Here is a 24,983-nt window from a genome sequence, read left to right on the forward strand (position 1 = left end):
AAGAAAAAATGCAAAAAAAAAAAAAAAAAATTTTTTTAGACAGTTGAGATAGAAATAAGCAAAATAAACAGTGGTAGAGAGTTGTAGTTCAGCTTACCCAAGGCAGGCAGACGATCAGGGGCGATCAGGGGCGATCAATCCAGCAGGAAGGCAGCAGGGGAGCTCCATCTTGTCCCAAGTGCGCAGCAGGAGTGAGGGAGCCGACAGTAGGCGGCGCTATTTAAAGGGACAGCAGTGGGCACGTCATCAACGCGTGTCCACTGCTGTCATTGGCTGGCGACGCGATCGGTGCGGCTGGGGGACCCGGATCGGTAAGTATGTCTTCATTGCTCGTTGCCTAGGGGGATCTGAGGGGTTTACAAGCGCTGCGCTGCTTTAAAAGCGAGCGCAGCGCTTGTAAACCCGACAGTGCCATTGGACGTAGATTCTACGTCCCATGGCACTTTGGTCCCTTGGTACCTGGGACGTAGAATCTACGTCCCTTGGCACTTAAAGGGTTAAGCAAAACTGTAATAACACATAAAACAAGACCCCAAAACCTCCAGAAATGTGTTTAAACTTTAAATAACGTGACAATTTTTGTAAAATGGGAGTAGGATTTAGGGGGTGTGGTCACAAAAATGGGCATGTTCAAAAAATTTTCACTGTGCTATGCACAGGATTTCTTTTGGTCCCTCTTTACATATTTTAAATGTTGGGAGGTATGTGTATTGCTGAGCTTTAGTGTACAGGTTATAGACAAAGAGAACCACAGAACAGGCATCAGTAATAAAAACACAGAAAAAGCCAAGACTAGCACACACATGAAAAGCCAAGACTAGCATGTGCGGAAAGCAATATTAGTAGGTGCATGTAAAGCCAAGATAGGTATACTAGGTTCTACAGGTAACAACCAGAGTTTTGGCCCCATTTAGTACCCTTTTTGATAAGCTGATAAATTTTCGATATGGATGAAAGCAATTTTCTTAATGACAGAACCAGTGTTAAAGCCCTACCAACATGCCAGTACTATAGAATATTACAAAAGCTGCATTTTCAGTTTGCCAATATCAGACAAAATTTGATTTAAACCTATTATTTATAGTAGTTATAAAAAGGAACTAAACTAATTTTGTTAATTTTCCTTTAATACTGTCTGAATCCACTTTCTCCTGTGTGGGGCTGTTATTTTGCTCCTTATGTTATTTTGCTTCCTGCTGAATTCCCAAGAGCTCTTGAAGGTTAAACATGTGCCATCTGCGCACTGAAGCACCAGGGAGTCCTCTCTAACAATATGCACATTTCCTGCTATTCTACAATCTAACTGTTCAGCAGCAGTAAATCAAATACTTCCACTGCTTGTTAGAACTTTTCATATTGACCACGATAATATCATTAAAATAGTACGACTTTTTTATGGTTTTCTTTACATTCCACGAAAAAGACTTATTTTTTGCAAAGACTACAAACATTTCGGAATTCATTCAAGCTTTGGTATCGTGACTATATTTTGGCAAGGTTGGCAAGTTTCAAAGTCAGAAAGATTTTTCAGATATGAAAATTTTGTGACTTTCGGATCACAGCCACAATATTTTCACACGACCAAGAAAAGAATTTTCGCACATCAGAAATTATTGTGGTTACTCCAAATTTTTTCCAATTGGGCTTTTAATTGGTGAAAATGTGGGCTTTAATGAATGGGCCCCATTGTGTATAATATATTTTGTATACATTTATTTTCCAGAAGTCCCTCACCTTTCATGATCCCCAGTTTTCTGCTGACAAGGAATTTACGGGCCAGCAAGCCAAAGTGTATAGACAAGTTGCTACTGCCTGCACTATGGATGCTATCTTCTGGAATGACTCCCACAGGTAATACTTTGCCCCTGCTGTGCCATGTGGTCCAAAGGCTTTGCACATTGTGCTGTAACTGACTGATCCTGCTAAGCAAGTTAAATTCAATCCTGCCATCCTTGCCCTCAAGTTAAAAGCTCAGAGTCCTTATGACAATATAACTTAGGGTTTCCTATTCCACACACAGCTATGTAGTTACTTTTCTAAGATCAGAATTTTACTCCAAGGGTCTCCTCTTGATTAGAAAGAATACAACAAACATACTACATAGAGAACTGTACAAGGAAACCCATTTAATGTATCTCAGGAAATCTTTATTGAAGTCTATGGCTATGGCTATGGCTAAATCTATGGCTTCAAAACACATAATGCTAGTCTGTATCTCACATGTGTTTAAAACAAAAAGCCTACTTTTCATTTACTTTGCTGGATCTGTGACTGCCTGCTGTTATTTCTTGTTATGAAATCTGTAGATTATGTGAATGTTTTTACAGTAATTACATTTATCCTATAATATGCCCCATATTATAATTTATCCTATAATGTGCCCCAATCCTGGGCACAAAATCATCTGAGTTAGCTGTAAGCATGCCGAGTTAGCTGTACGTGTGCTCTTCTTTGCACTGAAATTCCTTGTCCAAAATGAAGACTATTAAAAATGAACTAGACCCACTTGTGCATAAAACAGTACATTATGTTAAAGGGAATGTAGACACAAAAATAAAAACAAATTATTAACATTTATAAGTGGTCCTAAATGTAAGTGCACATCAAGTTATTTAAATAACTCAATAAGTTGAAAATAAATGGAGCAATGCAAGTCTTGTTCTGATCAATTTTTTTTACAAATATGCTAGCAATTATGAAAAAAAAAATTGCAGTTGAGTTAAAAAATTAAGCAAAAAAAATAAAAAAAAAATTAAGCAAATTGTCCAGCCTGGGGCATTTTATCAAAAATCAAGAAAAATTCTCAATATCTTACCTGATTGCACCAGCAAATGAATACTCCATTAAGTGAAGTCAAAGAAATATTGAAATTCCAACAAATACCGAAGGTCTTATTTGTGTGAATGGATTTTGAGACCTTTCAGCTCAATGTGTGGCAGAAAATGTTACAATTTTGAAGCTATAATTCATTATCAGATAACTTTTGCCCAAGGTATGTTACTTTTGTGCTCTGATGACACTAGGGGGCTGATTCATTAAAACACGAGTTCGAATCCCGAATGGGAAAAATTTGAATTGGATACGGTAATCGCAAATATCACGAAAATGCTTACGAAAAAATTATATTAGTCACGATAATATCGTATTGGTGATTCGAAAGTCAACAGCGGCAGAACCTTTCTGAATTCTTCACGCTAGCGTACAAAAAAGTCACAAAAAAAATCAGCGAAAGTACGCTCGGAGTGTTCGTGTCTTAATAAATCTCCCCCTATAACTTTCACTTTTGGTGACTTTTTCAGTGTCCAGATGGTAAACCAAGCTGCAAAGAGAGATCATATTCATGATACTCTGGTTATAGAGGACAATATTCCACCACACAGATCTCCAGTATCCTATTACTCAGTTTCAAAGTGCTCTATCACTCAGTGATGGCAATGGGAAGACCTGCTGTGTGATTGGGCACTGATGTTGTAAAGCAATTAGAGCTGTGTGATGGGGCACAGGGAGGTTGTGCTATTGGGCACCAAGAGTTGTGTAATGGAGCACTACAAAGCTGGTATAGGACAACAACATATAATGCACTCAGTTTCTCTTCAGTCATTATTATAAAGTATTAATGTCTCATAAAAACGTGCTTAATTAATCAAGGCTATGTTTAGCCATATGGGTTGAATATTGCATTCATATTACATATTGGTATTTACAGGGCATTATGCTGAACAAAAACTACATGCAAGTAAGTAAACCAAGAAACAGACATTAGTAGCTTGCACACAAGTAGCTTACAAATCCCTGTAGGGGTTACTGAAAAGTAGGATGCGGCACAGTGGGGCTAATTTATAAAGGAACGAGTGTATGCAATGGCAGTGAAGTGAACGCTAAACCCCCCTCCTCTTAATAAATGAGCCCTGCTGTGCATGATCCTTCTTTCTTAGTTTACACTACAGGGATTTTGCTCCTGCTGACAGTCATTGCTAATTAACTGTCTGCAATTTAATTGTATCTGTTGTGTTCATTTGTATGGGATCATTTGTATTTTCCACATAGACAATGCCATACATGATGTGAAGCCACTACAATAACTCAGAAAGGCTTTAAATACCACCAAAGGGTTCTGTAACCAAAAAAAATATATGCATTATTCCATAAATATATATAACTGTCATAAATAGGGGGAGATTTAGCAATGGTTATGTTTGTTCCTCGCAGAAAAAACCCCCAAAAATATCTTTACCTGTGTATTATAAACGCCTACAACAGATGGAGAGAAAAAGAAATAATATATTGCAAAATGTATCCTAATAATGCCATGGTTTATACTTGGTGCTTAGTAGTGGTATAACAACACGAGTAGCAGACCCCCACCTGAAATCATTTAAGGTGCCCCGGGGAAGTCCTAGTAAGCACCTAGTGACACATTGACATGTAACTCATTGAAATGTGGGTATTAAAAGAAACAGCCTTGTGACTCTTTTTTGTGAATTAAACACTTAAAAAAATGTTATGTTTTATAATAGGGAGTTACATTATTTACTAGTTTGTTTAAGTGGCACCCTGACAGCAGCTGTTTCTATTATAAATTGGGAGCTGCAGCTGGGAGTACTGAGGAGAAGACTGTTAGGCTGATGCCACAAGCGGCGTAGGGCTCATTTTTTTGGCAAGCGTTTTTCCGCTTGCCGAAAATTTCAGCCCTACGCCTCGTGTGGCATCAGCCTTAGATATTGGTAAATTTCCTGGATTAAGTTGCCCTAAGGGCTGTGACATACAGGGACATTAGTCACCGCGTGACAAATCTTCCTTGTCACGGGCCGAAATGCCATCCCACCGGCTAAATCACCGGTGGGATGGCATACGCGGTGGCGCGATTTGCTAAAGTTGCCAAAGTTTCCTCTCAAGGCAACTTTGGCGACTTCGGCAAATTGTGGCACCGCGTATGCCATCCCACCGTCGATTTACAATCTAGCCGGTGGGATGGCATTGCGGGGAAATAAGTCGCCCGCAACAAAGGAGATTTGTTGCGTGGCGACTAATCTCCCCGTGTGTCACAGCCCTGATAGTCAAAAGAAACAACTTTACTTTGTTTATCTCCCTATTTGTGGAAAATTAAAAAAATCCATATTTATGGAAACCCTGCTGTGAATTAAACACAGACAAGGACCATCTTGATAATTACATTGGTACTGTAACTTGTGCATTTGACTGAATGCCCACTACATATACACAGTATATATATATATATTCCATATTTTATTTCCAATTAGTTCTTTAAAATATCCCTAGAAATATTAGCATTATCTGTTATTTAACAAAAGATGGATTTAATGCAGAAGAGCTCTCATTAGCAACAACACACTCTGCTGAACGGCTTACAGATTACTTGTCCTACTGGCATTAAAGATGTTAATTGTGTTATTTAAAAGCAATGAATTAACAACAGTGCCGATTAATTGCTAATGAGATCTCTTTGGCATTTCACTAAATTTCCATGCAATTATTTCACACAAACACATTTCTGGTTTTGCTGCTGCTTTTCACGGTTTTCAGTGGCCTCTTAGATAAGAAAAACCAGATGCCACCTTTTAAAATATGCATGAGCCACTGAGTAGCTACAGCTTCCTTACTCTTCAACACAAAAAGATTATGTACAATTTTAGCCCATTCGGCCAGCGACAACAAAATATTCATTAATTATTCACCGGGCAGTTGGGCTGATGTGGAAAAAAAACACCGGCAAGTTATCATGTTCTAGGATACAAAAGCCTCAGCTTTAAATTCTTTCAGTAGATATTAAGCAAGAATCAATGAAGGGTGCAGGAAAGATGACGAGCAAAAAGCAGGAATGCGATGAGAAGGAGCGAGAAGGCACTTTATTTCTACTGTCGGGTAAAGTATATTATTTGAGTTACTTATTTAGTGCTGGCAGCAAGGGTTAAACTTTGGAAGCAGGTGACGAGGACAGATCGGAGAGGATTACATTCTGATTTGACACCCAGCTAGGGATAACCTGTCCTGCTGACAGGAAGATCATCCTCTCCTATGGGTAATGAGGACTTAACTTTCACTTTGTTCATTAACAACAGGCATCAGCACCTGTTGGCAACCAGATGTTGGGAAACGACAACTCCAACCATCCCACTGAGAGTTGAAGTTCAACAACATCTGGAAGGTGGCCTTCCAGGCGTTCCTGGGATACTGAAATCATATGAAGCTTAAACCTATTACAGTACATCATTAAGGCAATTTGTATTTAAAAACCCTTTATTTGCTCATTGTCACATTAAGTGAAATCTACATGTTGGAGAGATAGATGATTTCATTCAAGTATGCACTGGTGTTTTGGACTGAATTTAAATTATTGTCACTTTCAACTTAATATCTGGAATGAAAAAGTGCAGGCATGGCTTCTACTGTGTTTCCATATTACATTATCAGGGCAAATGAGATTAGACTTGTTTAAAAGACAAACCAAAAAAAAAAATAAAATAAAATGATTGATTTGAAATGACATATTGGTTATTATATTTGTAACTACTGTATGTAAAGCTGAATTCCTGTTTTATTTTACTGTTTGCTATTTAACAAAGGCACAAGCTACTCTGCTGTGTTCAGTGGATCCTTGGGCCATTGTCACATAGGGCGGTATCACTGTTGGCATAGTTTTACTGGCAGAAAAAACAAGAGATGCCACCCATGCAGCCTCCCATTGACGTTAGTGGAAGCTGCCTGGTACTGCTGGTCCAGGCAGATTTCCTCAGGAAAGGTATATGGGAGGCAGCACTGGGAGTGTTTGGACATTACACTTGGATCTAGCCGAAATAAACTGTTAAAAAAACCATCATAAATCTTGAGTTTCTGTTGCTGACTTGGGTATCTGATCACTGACCAATCTTTCCCAAGCATAGGCAGCTCACTAAAAGAGTGGATATGGTCTTAACAATGAAACTGAAGGTATTTTCAGTAAAATCATAAAGATTTTACAGAAGTCCAGACTCTGTAGGTGCAATGTATAACTCTGTATAGGGCTTTTTCACCACCTGGTGTTGCTGGTTTTTAAAGTCTTACTGATTAGTTGGTAGATCAGTATTAAGTCAAACCAAAGTCTGGACTGTAAAATGCATTCATCTGTATATTCTAGCATCATATACAATACAAGTCCAGTGAATTCCCATAATGATATCATAAACATCTGTTTGATTTGTTAGGGCTCTGGCACACGGGGAGATTAGTCGCCCGCGACAAATCTACCTGTTCGCGGGCGACTAATCTCCCCGGATTGCCATCCCACCGGCGAAAATGTAAGTCGCTGGTGGTATGGCACACACTGCGCAGGCGATTTCGGCAAATCGACGAAAATGCCTCGCGAGGCAACTTCGGTGATTTGCCGAAATCGCCTGCGCAGCGTGTGCCACGCATAGCGTGTTCGCCGGTGGGATGGCAGTTCGGGGAGATTAGTCGCCCGTGACAAGGGAGATTTGTCGCGGCCGACTAATCTCCCTGTGTGCCAGAGCCCTTACTTGCTCATTTTAAGGGGTATATTTTAAAAGAGCTGGCAGGAAAAAGAAAGGATTTTGTGTGTGTATGTAAATATAAATGTAAGTATAATGTACAGTTACAGCTGGAACTGGGCATCTTGTTACTATAGAAGAAAGAATGAGACGTGCAAAAGGGAAACACTACAAGAGAACCAATTTTACTCTGCTAAAACTAAAACTTGAGTGACGTTTTTCTGTCTGTAAGGCAATGTTTCCAAAATAATACTGCAGTGCTCAGTGAATGTCCTCAACACTGTGATATCCACCCAATCAAAAATCTGTGGCACTATGTACTTCAAATGCCAGGACCTATTTTGACTCCAAGTCCAGACCTGCACAGATTCCTTGAAGAAGAACTAAAGCTTAAAAAAGCAGTAGGGCATACAGTAAATGTTGCCACAGCCCTTTAGCAGGGAAGATCTGTGCCCCCAAAGATGCCCCAGTAGCTACCAATCTTGTTTTCTGCCGATTTACTGCCCATGCTCTGTGCTGCTGTCACTTACGGAGCTTAGGGACCAACCCACAATATAGTGTATATTTAGAATATAAATCTCACAATGTTTGCTCTTTTGGCGAGGTCGCCAAACAAGCATATCTTCTGCCGAAATGGCCACCTAAAGGCGATACAAGGTTAAATGAGGACTGAGGACTGCATCAATGAGCCAATGTGGTCCCTGATCTGACAAATAATTAAACCTGCACGATTGAGATCTGCCCAATTTTAGGCCAGATATTGGTCAGGTAGGCCAGTCAGCACTGGCCATACATGGGCAAATAATGCGCTGAATCGGTCTGAAGGACCTGAATTGGCAGCTGAAATCTGCCCGAGTATGGCCACCTTTAGGCTAATTAGTAATTAATTCAGATTATCATTACATGGCTGCTTAGAAACCAGTGCAATTACCATCAGAATTTCACAATAAACCATGCAGCACCAGATTCTTTGACAAATGTTATTGCCTTGCCATCACATAACCCCTTGCCCTGCATGCGCATGAGAACCATACTATAAAAATGGCCTGGAAAAAAAAGACATTAGTAGTAAACTCACACTGTCAGGTATCCTGTAGCTTTGAGCTACAGGCAATCTGTGGAGTCTGGCAAATACCAGAGGGGCTGCTGTAGAAAGTTACTATTTATTGTGTCTGTGGGAGGCTGTTTGGGCCTCTGGGTATTTGAAATGCCAGGGCCTATTTTGAATCCCAGTCCAAGTCTGGCTTTGAGATCTTTTCCAAGTGGGGGCCATAATGTACAAAGAACACAAATTACTTCTTGTAACAACAATTGCTGAAATTAAAAAAATGTTGGCTCAGGAGAGCAGCATTGGCACAACCAATAGGCATAATATTTAGGCATTATATTTAATTATGCCTTTCCTTCTCCTTTAAATGCATTTACATCAGGGTTTTGGCTCTACCACTTACAAACATTCAGGTTTTTCTGTTGAGTCACTATATGGTTGCCTGGGAGCTTTATCTCGCTGACAGAAGACTTTTTAAGCAGACTTGATGAACCCCATACTAATGAACACCATACTACACTGTAGCTACAGGTCATCAACATCCCTCAGTATCACTGGCTTGTATGTGAGAGAGGCACAAAAATAGCCGTTACCCAAAAGAGAACCATGTAAAAGCAAATTTGGGTATTAAACAAAAAGAATGAAATGGACCCAGTCTTAATGAAGACACAAAACTGATAAGACCAAACCAGCTTTTTGGCTAAAGCTCAAAGCAGTACGTGTGCCAAAAATCTAACACTGCCCACACATAAAAAAAACATCTCACTGACAGTGATGTAAGGTGGTGCTAGCATCATCCCGGGTTTTATTTTATCAGCTGGAGCTGGGCATCTTGTTACAATAGAAGGAAGAATGAGAAATGCAAAAGGGAAATACTACAAGAGAACCCATTTCACTCTGCTAAAACTAAAACTTGGGTGACTTTTTTCTGTCTGCAAGACAATGTTTCCAAAATAACACTGCAGTGCTCAGGAAAGTGAATGTTCTCAAAACCGTGAAATCCGCCCAATCAAAAATCTGTGGCACTATTTGAAAAGTGATGTGGACAAGGCTGGCTAACCTGAATAACTTAGAGCAAATTCATATGGAAGAATGGGACAAAATCCCTGCCGAGAAGCTGCTACATGCTTACCCTAAAAGCTGTAAAAGGTGGGTCTGCAAAATTGTTACAGCGTGAGGATTAAAAATGTATGCAAACAGCATAGTTATTTTCTTAACATAATCAATACCAAATAATAACATAAGGATTACCAAGAAGTCTGAGAGGCTCATATTATATGAGTTGAATTTGAGCATGATCTCTGGACCTATTGCCTGCAAGGAAGCTGATACTAAGTCACTTTGTGGAACTGGGTTCTGCGTTGCCAACAAGTCTCGGCCTGAATGTGCTACCTTTGTTTTAAAGATGCTAGAAGTTTTAAATGCAGTTAGGCTGCAATCTGTTAAGTGTCTTTAGTTGGCTTTTTATTTCCAATAGTTACATTATGATAGATGCCTTTAACAGCCCTGAATAAAGGCAACAGTGCTCATTTCCTAATAGGTGCACAAGTATATTTGCCAGACTGGTCTTTGCAATTATTTTCTAAGTTGCAGTGAATTGCAGTGAACTGTTGAAAACAAATTGCTTATTGGTTGCTATTGGCAACTGCACATGTGCATTTTAACACCTATGTTTGTAAAATCGACTCCTGTAAAGTAAATCTGTTCTGACAAATGAATAGCTTTAATGTGCTTTTGTTGGCGCAGACTCTAAATCCACAGCGAAAGCAGCTGTAAAAAAGTCAACACCTTCCCTTTAGGGCTTCAGCGAGCTCTTGAGACACAACAACATCCCACTGGAGTAAAGGTTTCTATAGAAACATGTTACTTGCTGAAGCCAAAACACACAGGAGATCAAATATTCTTCTAATCACAGGCATTAGTTAGAGGCCGGTTATCTTTCTAGGTTGGAAAGTCACTCCTGGCTATTCAAGCAAGTTTATTCTCTTAATATTATAAAAGACATGAATCTGGAAGACTGTTCTTGTACAAGATAAAGTATAATTAGGTGTCCGCGGTAATCTGTAAATTGGAGAAGCTGAGGGAATTATGCAGTGTTGATGGTTGGGGTTTGGTCTTAACAGCGGGAGATTTCTCTTCCACCCTCCATGACTCTGTTTAAAGAGGCAATGTGGATGCAGCCAGTAGCACACAGACAGTCGTTCAGTGTTCCTATCCAGATCACACTGCAAGGCAGCCGCAGACGCTACATGAGGTGAGAGACAGGCCTTTTCTCATTTGAAAATAACTCTTGTGTTATGAGAAATGTAGCAACAGCACCCTTCCCTTCCTCTCAATTAACTGTACAAATGTGTTTTTCTTTCCAGGAAGCAAATGGCACTAATTCATTGGAATGTAGTTTTAAAACAAGAATAATAATAATAGAAAAATATCAGTAAGTAGGGATAAAACTGTGTGGATATTCAGAAGAAAAAACAGCACTGGCTGTGGTGCAGGACAGAACGGGCATTTGCCTTGAGCATGAGTAATAAAGTGTCCCTTCGGTCTCAAAATATCCTCGGTAATGGTGCAGATTCAGTATTACATTTTGTAATCATCGATTATGATTATCATGATTTTTATTTGCATTCACTTTCAACTTGCAAGCCTTTTGCTGTTGTTAAACTACAGCTCCACATGCCCTGCCAGCAAACAAAGGGAACTGGAAACCCCCAATATAAAATTTTCATCTTTCAAATGAATATCTACCTCCAATTCTCACTTCACACAAACAAGCTGGGGTTGGGACTGGTCAGATGTGTGGCCAGAATTCCTATTATTTTACAATGCTGGATGAAATGTAACATATTTACAACCTAAAAACATAATGGCACAATAACTTCCTATTCAGCTGTCTGATATTTCAGAACCGATGCAGTGTATCCATTTGTTTGAGAATTACTTACTTGGCTAATTCTGAAATACTGTACCTATGCAATATACCCCTCTATTTCATAGGTAATATTGATGGTACAAGATGGGGGGTGGGAGTGGGGGAAGAGAGCCTCAATTTTAGGTTTTGTCCTGTTCTGATGCCAAAGAGGATTGCTTTGTATTTTTATTGTCATATCCACTACAGGTTTAAGATTGTTATCCCCATTATCCAAAAAGTTCTGAATTATGGGAAGGCCATCTCCCATACAGTCCATTTTAATCAAATAATTAACATATTTCAGAATTATTGAAAATTAAAACAATCCTATTGGGTTTATTTAATGTTTAAATGATTTTTTTAGTATAGTGATCCAAATTAAGGGAAGATCCCTCCTCTGGAAAACTCTAGGTCTCCATTCTGGATAACAGGTCCCATACCCGTACATAAATAATCTAGAGGAAAATAATGTTTTCTTTATAAAAAATGTTCAAGCCTACCAGCAAGCTGTACCTATATTGTAAGGACTTTGTTTACTTAACAACTGTGTCAGGAGCGTATATGAGCCAGTGCACCCCTTTGCTGTGGGGTCATGTTGTTGCCAGGGTTTACAGGATAGTGTTTGTTGTGTTTTCTGTCACTGCAGTTAGTGGGATTCCTTGAGGTACCCAGTTGGCACCCTCTCCCAGCAGCCTTTTTTTCCCCTCATAATCAAGGGATATGCGATTGGCATTCCCCAAAATTTCATCTTCACTAATCATTATGTGAATTGCATGTAGAATGCAAACTGTAATGTAAACTGTCACCTGACCAAAATAAAACTCTTTATAGCTTTATTTGAATGTAGCTAAACATAATCCAAAAGATCCAGCACCCCTTGATATATTGAAGTTTGAGTGAGGACACCAGCGATACCATTATCTATGTATATAAATACCCAAATCCAAAATTTACTGGATTAGAGCGGAAAGAACCTGCATTATATTATAAATGCCATTTTAGTGAGGGGTTTGTATTCCCAATGGTTTTCGTGTTTTCAGTCGCTTTTAAATTTAAAACAATGTAGCAAGAGCCAGCTGAAGGAGAACTGACTTTTTCTTTAAAACCAGTGCAAAATGTAATTTATGTATACTGGGAAGATGCTTATAATAACATTTTCTTTCATTGGGCAGCACACATATTTGTTAATAAATGTGAAAAACTTCAACATCCTGATGCTAACAGGGGTGTCTCTTTTCTTTAAGGGAAGCCTTCACTGCAGTACCTGCCAAGGTGAGACGAAAAGAGAGCAGCAGCGATGGGGTGAAGCCAGCTGAAAAAATGAAAAAACAGGCCTCCAATGCTGGGGAAGACAGAGCAATGCTGCTGGGCTTTACTATGATGGGACTTTCAGTGCTCATGTTCTTCTTACTGGGTATCACCATTCTAAAGCCATTCATGCTCAGGTGAGTTGGCCCATCTTCTCTTCAGCCTATAGTACAGAGAATATTCATTCTTCTTAATTTGCACGTCATTCAGGTGAGCAAGTTGGGGAGCACCAGTGGGCATTGGCCGCATCTGAGCCCTGTACTTACTGCCCACGCTTTTACCCTCCTTAGTGCTCTTGAACTTCTGTCTGTACTGTCTGAACTGCATGCCTCTAAAGTTTTGCTTTGCCAAGGTGCCCAGATGTTTGTCCTTTTTATTGTGCAACACAGGGATTAACTAACAGAAGTTCTAATTGTTTCTATATAAACTAATAGCAAAAAGAAATGATTTGCTCTTTGCTAAACTTTTTCAAGTTAAAAAGCTGAGAGTGTGTGCAATTAGGCTGTGACAAAATAATTACAAAAAAAATTAAACTACACAGGAACCAAATCCAGGATTTGGCAAAATAAAAGCACATTTTGTAGAATTCAGCTGAACCAAATCTGAACCCTTAATGTAATGTGAGTCAAAAGCTCTACACAATAGAATCTGGCAATTTGTTTTTCATTGATTTTGCAGTTAATTTTATTTTACTCAAACTAGAATTTGCAAATTAGGGTTCATATTCTGTTAAATAATGATGTGCATATCCAGATAAAATATGATGGATTCAGTACAACCTCAAGGCTAAATTTGTTACCTTCATCTGCCAATTTCTTATCCCATCTGCCACAGAGAGATCTGATCCAGAATTCATTCCAAGGTTTTAGTCACTCCTCTCTCCTTCCCATCCGTTTTTTTTCTAGTCTTCGTAGCCTAAATGAATTCACCAGTATTTAGGAAATGTGTAATAAAAGTTTGCTCTATGTCTAGTAACCTACAGCAATGTATATATGTCTGCTTTAAAGCAGGTGACTAGTTAAATATATTTGTTGAATATAATAAATTGTTGCAATTAGAATACAGGTATGGGATGTGTTATCTGAAAAGCCTTAGAATTACGGGAAAAGCATCTTCCATAGACTCCATTTTAATCAGATAATTCAAAATTTTAAAACATATTTCCTTTTGCTCTGTAATAATAAAACAGTACCTTGTACTCTATCCCAGCTGAGATATAATTAATCCTTTACATAGGCAAAACAATCCTATTGGGTTTATAAATGTTTAAGTTATTTTTTAGCAGGCTTAAGTTATGGTAATCCAAATTACACAAAGATCTTCAAGAAATCCCCAGGTCCCAAGCATAATGGATACACATCCCATACATACTCTTATCTAAAATGAAACAGCATGGGGCTGATTTACAAACACAGGTGCTACATTTCATCAGTGCAGTTGCCAATAGGAAGCAATCAGTAATAGGCTTTAAGCAGTCTAGCAAAAGCTAAAAAAAATGGTTGCTGCTGGCAACTGCAGCTTTACAGTTTGAGCCTATGTTTGTATATGAAGTAGAGCTGGGCGGTATGACCAAAAATTTATATCACGGTATTTTTCAAAATTATATCGGTATCACGGTATTTGACGGTATATAAATAAAAAAATAAATAATAAATATTGGTAGCCCCCCAACACCAACCCCCCCAACAACCCCAGCCCCCCCCAACACCAACCCCAACCCCCCCCAACCCCAGCCACAAGCCCCCCCAACCCCAGCCACAACCCCCCAGCCCCCCAACCACAACCACAACCCCCCCCCAGCCCCCCAACCACAACCCCCCCAGCCCCCCCAACCACAACCCCAGCCACAACCCCCCAGCAGAACTTACCCAACTTGTGGTTCCTCCAGCTCCAGCGATGCGTCCTAGCGACGTCGCGTGCGCGCTGACGTCACATGCGCGCCGACGTCACGTATGCACGGGCGCAACCCGGAAGTAATAGGAGAAAAACAGCAGGAGGCGCGCATACCGGTATAGCGGTATGTTTAAAACTCATACCGTTTTTTTTTTAAAAACCGGTATACCGGTTAAACCGGTATACTGCCCAGCACTAATATGAAGCTTAACTGTATTACTGACTAAGACAGTAGAAACATATACAGGTATGGGACCTGTTATCCAGAATGCTCAGGACCTGGGGTTTCTGGATAAGGGGTCTTTCCATACTATAAGTCTACTAAAAAATCATTTAAACGGTAAATAAACCCAATAAGATTGTTTTGCCTACAATAAGGATTCATTATATCTTAGTTGGGAACAAGTACTGTTTTATTATTATAGAATAAAAGGTTCTATGTTAAAGTTTGAATTATTTGATTAAAATGGAGTCTAGCTGCTATAAGATGCCATAGACAGTCAGTATTTATTTGGCTGGTGGGGGGCTGTTTGGGCCTCTGTGTACTTGTAATGTCAGGGCCTATTTAGAATCTCTTTCTGGTACCCAACTTGAAATGTTTAGCTTAGAACAAAGAAGGTTCACAGTACTCTGCATTGGGGCACATTGGGTATAGATATTCAGCATCACTATACACAGCAGCATTTCTCATTACTGCAGATCTTGAGCTTCTGTTGAACCACAACACACAACAGAGGCCCACTGACAGCTAACATTTGTCCGCTAGTGGTTGGCATTGTTATCCAGCAATCGGAAATCTAACAGGTGGATACCAGTAATTGCCATTTTTTCCTCTCAGACTGGGGTTGCACACTTCCTGCATTGTCACGGGTCCCTTCTTCCCTAATGCTATTGTGTATACAGGGTTGCCATCATGGAGGGAGAGGGGGTATAACTGTACCGGAGAAATCTTCTTCTCAACTGGGGCCTGGCATAGTTACATATAAGGTTACAGCAAAACATAGGTAACTTGCACACAAGCAAAAGACAATACAGAGAAGCTTGACAGGGGCAGGCAGGGGGAAACTCCACAACCCCCAATAAACTGACTGACTTATTAGCACATTAACTAATCATTTTAACTATTTCATTGAACTGCTTATTATAGAGTGATGTCAGCTGTTTATATTGGGATCTATTTACTGAATTATATGAGTATCACCTACATGAACTTTTCAGCAGTTGAATGACTGCTTATTATGCCCCACAGCAACATCACTGGGCCCCTACGCTTACGCAATTTACATAACTTATGCAAAAACTTACATTACTTTCAAAAAACTTACATAACTTACATATAAACTCCACTGACCCCCTTTTTTTAAACTACTACTGACTAGTTATTGGGCCTCACAGCAAGATCATTAGGCTCCTAAACTTACTTCAATATCAAGCAACGACAGCGCAGAGCAGGGGCAGTATTTAACGTTAGTTCAAACTCCACTGACCTCCAGGGAACTGACTGCTAATTAGTGCATTAATTAGTGGAACTGAACTTATGAATAGTATAGAGTAACATCAACTGTTTATATTGCACAGAAAAGGGGTGTGGCCAAAATGTAGGTACTGTACACTTGTGTTCATGGGGGCCCCATATTAACAACTTGTATTTGGCCCCAAAAGTTTCTGATGGAGGCCCTGTGTGTATAGCTCAGAATTAGCATGGAGCCACCCACCTCTAATGGACTCATAGTTGTTCTTCTCAGTGTACAATCACCCAATGCCATAAAATATAGATGTGAATGTCATTCTATACAGTGAAAGGACATCCTGTGTAAACATTAAAAGCCTCTCAGTCACATGGTGTCTCTATATACAAAAGCCTTTGTCATGCTCAGCGCCATTAGTATTGGTAAGTTTGAGAATGCATGACCAAGCAAATATAGGAAAGATATAATGACATCTCCATGTGGAGAGACCATGTACCTGGTGGTGTATGTGTGGAAAGGGGTTTTGCTATGACTGGAAGGTGCATCCTCCTATCAAAGCTCCCAAGTTGGAGCAGCAAAGAAAGTCACGTCCTCACCCACCAGAGAACACAGAGCAAATGTTGCTCCACCATCTATTAATGTTATAAGACATTAAGGATACTAGGCCTCATTTTATTTTTGTTTTTTGGCTTTATACTTAACTGCGACATCTACTGTGAAAAACATGGCTTTCTCCTTAGGGGCTGGCCTTACTGCTTCCATCAAAATAACAGTAGAGCTGGCCATACATGGGAAGATCAAATAGGTGGGTGGGCCAAATTAACCTGATCAAAATGTGCAGCTCTCAAGCCAATGACTGGTTTGTATGAGCGACTTACTGATTAAGGACTTCATAAATGACTACCCTATTGATGTCTTATCAAACCCCAATCAGATATCCATTGGGAAGACCACAATTATGGGCCAATAAGCTGTGACCAGGCACTTATGATCAAATAAGCAAACTATTGGTCCCATGATTTACTTACTGAGCATACTACTATTTCCATATCGTGCAAAGGAAGTAGTACTATAGCATTTGTAATATATTTAACATTATAGCAACATTAAATTGCTTTATATAAAATACTATATGGGGACCTAATCAGCTTCTAAAACATACATTTATATTTAGCTTCCTGTTGTTATACACGGTGCTGCCATAGGACTTCATGCCAGTCAGCGGTCTGAAAGGGGGTGCCAGTTGGAGATCTGTGACTAGTAATATGGTCATATTAGCTGGGAGTATATTTATTACAATTAATCTAGCAGCATTAAAGTTGCTCCTGTAATATAATGAGAGCAAACTCTCGTACTGCACTGAAACGCCATCACAATGATGCACAAAGCAATGTATGTTATTTCTTTTTACAAGCTCCAGCCGTCCCCCTTGCAATAGTCCTAAAAACCCTTACATGTCATGGGTCTCCTCTCTAAATCAGCCTAATAGATAACTGCCATCATCTACATTAAACTTTAAGGATACATGTGATTTCAGGATAACTTACACAGTACTCCTAGGTTTCCTCTGCCGAGTTTCAATACAAAGAGTCAATCATGAGGATAAAAGAATATTCAAAGGACTCTAGGACAAAGTAATCCAAAGGCACACTGGAGATGGGTATAAATAATTCTAAGACCATTAATATCTCTTTGAGCTCAGTCAAGATGTTAAAGGAGAACAAGTGCCTGAAAGAGCATTAGCCTAGAAATGAAGTACCGTATGCATAGGGCCTATTGTACCTGCCCAGACGTACAGCAGCCCTGTCACAGCACAGATCCACTAAAATTCTTATTCTTTTGGCCCCTCACTAAATATGAGAAACTGCATATTACCAATGGCTCTGTATTGCTGTTTGTAATTTCTACTTTTTTTTATAAGTATTCTTTACCTTTCACTATCTTTTACCCTTATTTCTTTCTAGCTGTGATAGCACAGAGTAAAACTCCCTGGGAAATGTTGCAAATCTAGGCAATGTGTATTTATTCCTCAAGGGACGCACTGGGTATATGTTATAGGGCACATGTACATCCAGTGCAGTGCTTGAGCAAAGTACAATATCGAGCCCAATCGCCATTTGTTTTCCCACAATGCAGTTTTTTCCCAGAATTCCAAGTCATTATGATCACAAGAAGGCAATACACTTGGTGAAATGTGCCTACTGCAACTGCAGCCGATTCAGCAAAATTACCGCAACTGCATGCACTTAATGCAGCAAACATAAAGTCATAGATGGACATGGACCATCTGGCATCATTCTGGTGTTTAGCGTGTGTGGCGTCTGTGGCCAATTATTTAGGCAAAAGTGTCAGGAGACAGTGGTAGCTCCAAGGATCCCCTTCCGTCAATAGACATGGCAGTGATAGATTCAAAACATAAGGAAGGAAGGCTGAGCAGTGCTAAGGGCAACTATAAGAAAGTGATTGGAGCATATTTTGACACAAGTACCTTTAATAAAGGTGGTTTTACATACAACTGACCGTGGGGAAATTGCAGGGAGTGAACTTGTGGGTGTAAATGAGACCTTGTGAAAGAAGCCAAAGCTTGCAACCCCATTTATCATCAATATAACCTGCTGTAGAAAAGTGCACATAGTACATTTAAAGAATTACAAGGCCTGCTTGGGGTTTTTGGTCTCCTCTGTATATGAAACACCAGCCATGAAAGTAAATCGCTGAGATATTTGTAAATGCACAAAGCAAAGGGAACAACAAGCTGCTAAAATTAATAGATAGGAGAATCCAAACCAATTCATTATTTGGATAAAACCACCATGAAAGAAAAGGAATATAAAATTTCTACTCGGCGTGTTAAGATTCATGTTTGGTCTCAGAATCACATTGTACTCCCGCTCAAACCTGCTGCGGGTACTTCTGCAAATAAATAGTTTGTTAAAGATTTTAATCTTTGAGGGGAACAAGAGACATTTTAACCCTGGAGTTTAAGATATCAGTAAGAGAGGCAATTTGATCTGTGAATGTAACACAAGACAATTTAACCCTGAAGGTTAAAACTGCAGCAGGAGTGTTCAATTCAATCCTTGGGTGTAACAAGAGATATTTTAACCCTCTAATTTGACATAGAGGACAGGTGTACCTTGATCAGGATCCCCATATAAAGAATAAACAGGAACATTTTTAAACCCACCAAAATAGAAATCTCATAGCAAATGGTTAACTGGCTCCTGATAAAATTGGTTCCAGTGTATGGCACAAATCTGAGGTTAAAAGCTGCAATGGAGAATGGGACTGATATGAACAATGGATTATCACTATAAAGTGCTGTATAAATAGTAATACAAAAAACGCTAAATTTTTTACTTTAAGCTCCTTTTATTTCTATTAAGCCTTACTTAACCACAAATGTCTCCCTTTTGAGAACATGATTTCCTTTGGACGCAGCCCCAAAATCCCAATAAGATCACTGTGAAAATAGATAATGAGCACTAAATGAACTCCAACATGGTTACTGCAGAAAATAGAGAATCAGCACCTCATTAATCTCAGACACGCCAGCAAGATGACTACAGAAAATTGATTATGAGCACATTAACCCCAGACATTTTAGCAAGAGTATGGTAGAAAATGAATAGTGATCAAATTACCCTCAGATATGCCAGTATGATCACTGCAGAAAATGGATAATATAGATATCCTTTACTCTACAAACGAATAGAGGCTGATGGTACATGTGCCAGTTATGGGACAATGTATTTTAGCTGGCAGGAAAATGGCCTGAAGTAAGATTACTGGGAGGCAGTATATGCAGTTTGCCCACTCACTAAAATTCAGGACAGTACCAGCAGTTCTATTAGCCCATGCAGGCACTATCAGTTCAGGCAGCCGAATCTTGCTACCTTCCCACTGTTTTGCTGATCGGCTGCTGGGAGGTGGGGTGGAGGGGGGGAATAGACAGAGTGACATCACTCCAACTTGTAGCACAGTAATAAAGAGAGACTGAACCTTATCAGAGCACCAGTCACATGGCTTTGGGCACCTAGGTAAGTAAGGTAATGGCTAGCATTCTTGAGAGGGCTGCATCAATGGATCAAGGTGGTTCTTGCCTGAGGGGCTTTACAAACCTGCCCAATAGATATCTGGGCGATTTTTAAACTGATATCTATTGGGGAGGTTGTCGGAAAATGGACCACACTCAGGCAAAGAAGCAGCCAAATGAATCTGAAGGTGCTGAATTTGTATCTTAAACCTGCCGGTGCATGGCCTTTTTAAGATTACTGTAGACAATAGATAATGAGCACTAAATTAACCACACATTTGCTAGAAAACATCTCTGCAGGAAATAGGTAGGTTGATAGCATAAACTGACCAACACTTGCACAAACAGAATACCACATACTCTACTAGTGCTGCCTTGTCTGGCTCTGCCCTCCTCTGCTTAGCTGAAAATCCCACAAAAAAAACCAAAAAACTAAAGTCATCTGTTCCAATGTGGAATGCTCTCGTACCAAAGGCTGCAGGGCTAATAAGGATTTTTTCCAGTTTTTCCTGGTAGGTCAACCCTGCTTTTACACAAGTTACTCAGGTGTATTTTCACTACCTGCAGTAGTTGCATAGTCATAGATCAACACTGTACCACACTGCAAAAAGGCAAAAGGTTTATTGGAAAAAAATGTTTCAAGCACAAACAGTGCTCTTCTTCAGAGACAAAGCAACAGACTGAAAACACATATACACAATATATACCCTAGCGAGGAGAAATGGCGCCAACATGGGCCATGGAAACCAGTGTAACTAAAAAAAAAAAAGTCAAACATTATACTGATTGTGAAGGTTACGAATAAAGTAACGTGTAACAAAACGTAGTGAGATGGTATTAGGTATTGGAGGTATTGTATAGATTATAGCAAGCGCACACACGAGTGCAGTGTAGGCATAAGACATTAAGTGTAGGCATAAGACATTAAAATTAACCATATGTACAGAGTAACAGAGCATAGGGAGAGCCAAATCCGGATCACCTAGGTAAATGCAGGAAAAGTAACCCAGTGCCAGAGGAACACATCCAGTGGCTGAGAAGAGCGTGTCATTTAACATCTGGCAGTGTGCGCCAACATGCGGAGCCGTGTAACTAATAACTAAGTCCCAGTATATGTGGTACTCTCTCTCTATACAGGCATTTTTACCTGCACCCGGGCAGCTGATTATTACGTTTTGATGGGTTGTGCTCCTCTCAGCTCTTTACTCTCAATTTAAAAAGTAATGGGAGAATGAGACACAATGGAGCATATTTATGAAAGGGATAAAACTTTCACAGCTCTATATTCACTCATATACAATTCATAAGTTGGGTATTTACCAAACAGGGAAAACTCAGCTTTCATCCCTCAATAAATATATCCCTTAAAGTTAAACAGGTGACATTTCAGTGAACAAGAGATCCATGGCTTCAGTATCTTGCTTTACATGATAGCGGCCATTCACACACTAGGGGGCACATTTACTAACCCACGAACGGGCCGAATGCGTCCGATTGCGTTTTTTTCGTAATGATCGGTAATTTTGCGATTTTTTCGTATTTTTTGCGATTTTTTCGGCGTCTTTACGATTTTTGCGTAAAAACGCGAGTTTTTCGTAGCCATTATGAAAGTTGCGCAAAGTCGCGATTTTTTCGTAGCGTTAAAACTTGCGCGAAACGTCGCGCCTTTTAAGTTTTAGCGCTACGAAAAAGGCGCGACTTTGCGCAACTTTCGTAATGGCTCTGAAAAACTCGCGTTTTTACGAAAAAATCGTAAAGACGCCGAAAAAAATCGCAAAAAATACGAAAAAGTCACAAAATGTTCGTTTCCAATCGGAATTTTTCCAATACGGATTCGAAATCGTGTCTTAGTAAATCAGCCCCCTAGGCAAACCAAAACATGCTCCCAGGAATAATGTTCTTGTACTCTCCACAGCTTGCTCTTACAATGGAGAACGATGTGCCAATACATACACATTCTAATAAACCTTTTGATATCAGTCACTATTGGGACTATAATGATTACCAAACCTTAAGAAAGAAAGGTTTTAACTTCTGAAATTAAGTAATCTGTATTTTGTTTTTTCATTTAGTCTTTAATAGCTTTTTTTATTTAATGTTCTGCCTTATGCAAGTTCATATCCAAAATGTGATGGAAACGAACAATAAAGAGCCTTTATATAGAGTTTTTGCCCATTGAAAAAATTTATTTATTTTTCAAATATTTTATTGTTTATAGTGTCTGGAATGAAGAGTCGAACTGCACAATTATCCAGGCTGATATCATGGAAGACTGGGTTGACTGTTCGTTTACATGTGGCGTAGATTGCCATGGCCAATCAAAGTACCCCTGCCTCCAGGTATTGGTGAATGTGTCTAATTCTGGCCAGTCAGCAGTCCTGCATTACAATGAAGAAGCAGTGCAAGTAAACCCAAAGGTAAGTCATTAAAGGTGGAATGTTCCCATTTTGCAGAAAATCAAATTCGTAGCATTTGTATTTTTAACAAAATTGCATGCTGGAACTAAATCAATGAGCAGCTGGGAGTGGGTGTGCACACCTATATACAACTGACATATAAAAAAGTATCAGTTACATATTTGGACACTTTTGAATATAAAAATAAAGAGCATTTATTAGAAAAGTGGGACATTTGCCCTAGTGCATTAGTCTATTTTATATAGAATAATAATGGTAATTGGTTGCTAAGAATGATCCCAATGACCCATATTTTTACCATATTATAGTCAGTCAGGAGCAAGTTTGATAAATCCACATTAATTTTAAATTAAAGTGTCCAAAAATGAATATAAACATCTGCCATATGGCACAACTGCACACTTTATTGACATCAGTGGTTGTATTTACTTATAATGGTGCCTATTGTGATTAGTGGCAACATTAGTGGCTAAAAATCAAAATTGTATTTTGTGTTTAAAACAAACATATTAGCAACACTGGTCATTATGCGGTTTCAATATGCTCAATTGTGTTGTTTTATACAGTGCTTCTATATCCCAAGGTGCCAAAGAGATAAAAATGACTTACTGGATGGGGTCATGAACATAAAAGAATATTTTGATCGCAAGAACGACACACCTTTTTTGTGTTTCCATCGCCCAGAGAGCAAACCGGAGGATGTCATCTTCATAAAGAAATATGACCGGTCGGTGGTCTTCCACTGCCTGTTCTGGCCTTCTCTGATGCTCCTCGGAGGAGCTCTGATAGTAGGGATGGTGAAGCTAACGCAGCACCTCTCTCTGTTGTGCAAAGTCTACTGCAGTGCCTCTAAGGAAGAGCTGGGCAGCGTTGCATCAAGGCCTGACTCACAGCAGAGCAAGACCAAGAAGGAAGACAAGTGTTTAAGGTGGCGATTAAACTCCCAAAGCATGAGCAATGCACCATTTAACTGAATGTGAACAAAAAGAGAGAGAAAGAGGCACAACTTTTTTTAAAGTATTGTTGAAGAAACTCCACTTGTGTATTCCTGATGCCCCAGGCACCTCAGGGGAAGATTTTTGTTACAGGGACATTTAAACAGCTGGGGTATCTATAATACTGTTTGGATAGAGCTCTCGCCATCCTCCGCGTGATATTGGCTTCTAGGGGAGGGTGCTGAGAGAGTCTGGCAGCAGCTGGAGGTCTTCAAATTGATTTTCCCTGATGTAGATATGGGACAGTAGTTTACAGCGGGAATCATACAAAACTAGAAGCCTGTGGCAGTGGTTAAGTACTTTTATAGCTATATGATTATTTTTAGATAAACTATGTAAAGTTCTTTTAGAGTTTGCAATAAATAGTTAAATGCTAGAAGGAATGTGTTGGTTTATTTTTAACTTCATGCTAGGACAGAAAATGTCAGCTTAAAGTGTCCACATTAAAGGAAACTGAAAGTGTGGTTATAACCCTAGCTCCACTCCAAAGGCCTTCTGTCCCACCGCCCCACAGGGGACTCACATGACTGCAGTAATTACTGTAAGTGGTTCAAAAATGCAGAGGAGCTCAGTGGGGTTGGTGGAAGCCATCTTCCACCGCTTCAGATCTCTGCAGTCTTGCCACAAGCAAGCAGACAAAGCAGATGCGGACCTGGGCATGCTCCATGCTGGCTATCTCTGAGAAGAAAGGACCTAAAGTAGTGCACAAGATGGTATCTACCAACCCCACTGCACTACTCTGCAATTTTTATAACCAGGTACAGAGATCCAAGGTTGCACTGTTCAGGAGGGATGCCTTTGGAGGGGGTTGAGGGTTACAAGCACACTTTAGTTCTGCATTAATAACCACATGTATTTAGAAAACACACTACAGCTTACACACACTACAGAATAGGTAGTCTGTTAGCCCCTAGATTACTGGTTACCAGTGAGATGTATACATTTGCCTATGAATTCCATACAATTTAAGGAATTGAACAAATGGCCAAATATTTAGGCAGCAGTGGAAAAGCTGGAGTCTTAAAAAGTATGTAACATGACCTAAAACCAAAAAATAGCATTTGTATTTAGAACGCAAATCTGTAAATGAGTAATTACTAATGGATATATACCTATATGCCAAAGTCTGAGTTGGTTCCCAGTCCTCTGCCGGCTCACACTTGAATCCCCTCCAAGCTTAAAACCAATTATCTAAGAAAAAAGAGCCAGCTTGCAGGATGGCTTAAGGGGACACAAGCATAAAGTGCATATAGTGTAGTATTTCACATAAAACAGTGCCCTTTTGCAACTTGCACTGTATAACTCTTATCATGCAGATGTATTTCTTTCTAGGTGTCAACTGCACGACATATAGCACTAAATCGTGTAAAATACCATTTATTAGTAAAAAACAAGATTCTA

At 39.5% G+C, this 24,983-nt stretch overlaps 1 protein-coding gene across 5 annotated transcripts; it reads left to right on the top strand.

Annotated features, from left to right (window-relative positions):
* Window positions 1-572: 572 nt before the first annotated feature.
* Window positions 573-24,983, top strand: kcnmb3 (potassium channel subfamily M regulatory beta subunit 3). Of its 5 annotated transcripts, XM_031902159.1 has the most exons (6): window positions 573-1,497; window positions 1,724-1,851; window positions 5,785-5,883; window positions 12,714-12,909; window positions 22,389-22,587; window positions 23,154-24,983. In XM_031902159.1, exons 2-6 carry the CDS (start codon window positions 1,740-1,742, stop codon window positions 23,559-23,561), a joined length of 1,014 nt encoding a protein of 337 aa, XP_031758019.1. In that variant the 5' UTR covers window positions 573-1,497; window positions 1,724-1,739; the 3' UTR covers window positions 23,562-24,983. The 5 variants fall into 5 exon arrangements, with proteins under 5 accessions (XP_031758019.1, XP_031758018.1, XP_031758021.1 ...); XM_031902158.1 differs by lacking the exon at window positions 573-1,497 and having other exon boundaries at window positions 1,650-1,851; XM_031902161.1 differs by lacking the exons at window positions 573-1,497; window positions 5,785-5,883 and having other exon boundaries at window positions 1,650-1,851; window positions 12,709-12,909.

Source organism: Xenopus tropicalis, chromosome 5 (genome assembly GCF_000004195.4).
Source record: "Xenopus tropicalis strain Nigerian chromosome 5, UCB_Xtro_10.0, whole genome shotgun sequence".
In the NCBI taxonomy this organism is placed as follows: domain Eukaryota; kingdom Metazoa; phylum Chordata; class Amphibia; order Anura; family Pipidae; genus Xenopus; species Xenopus tropicalis.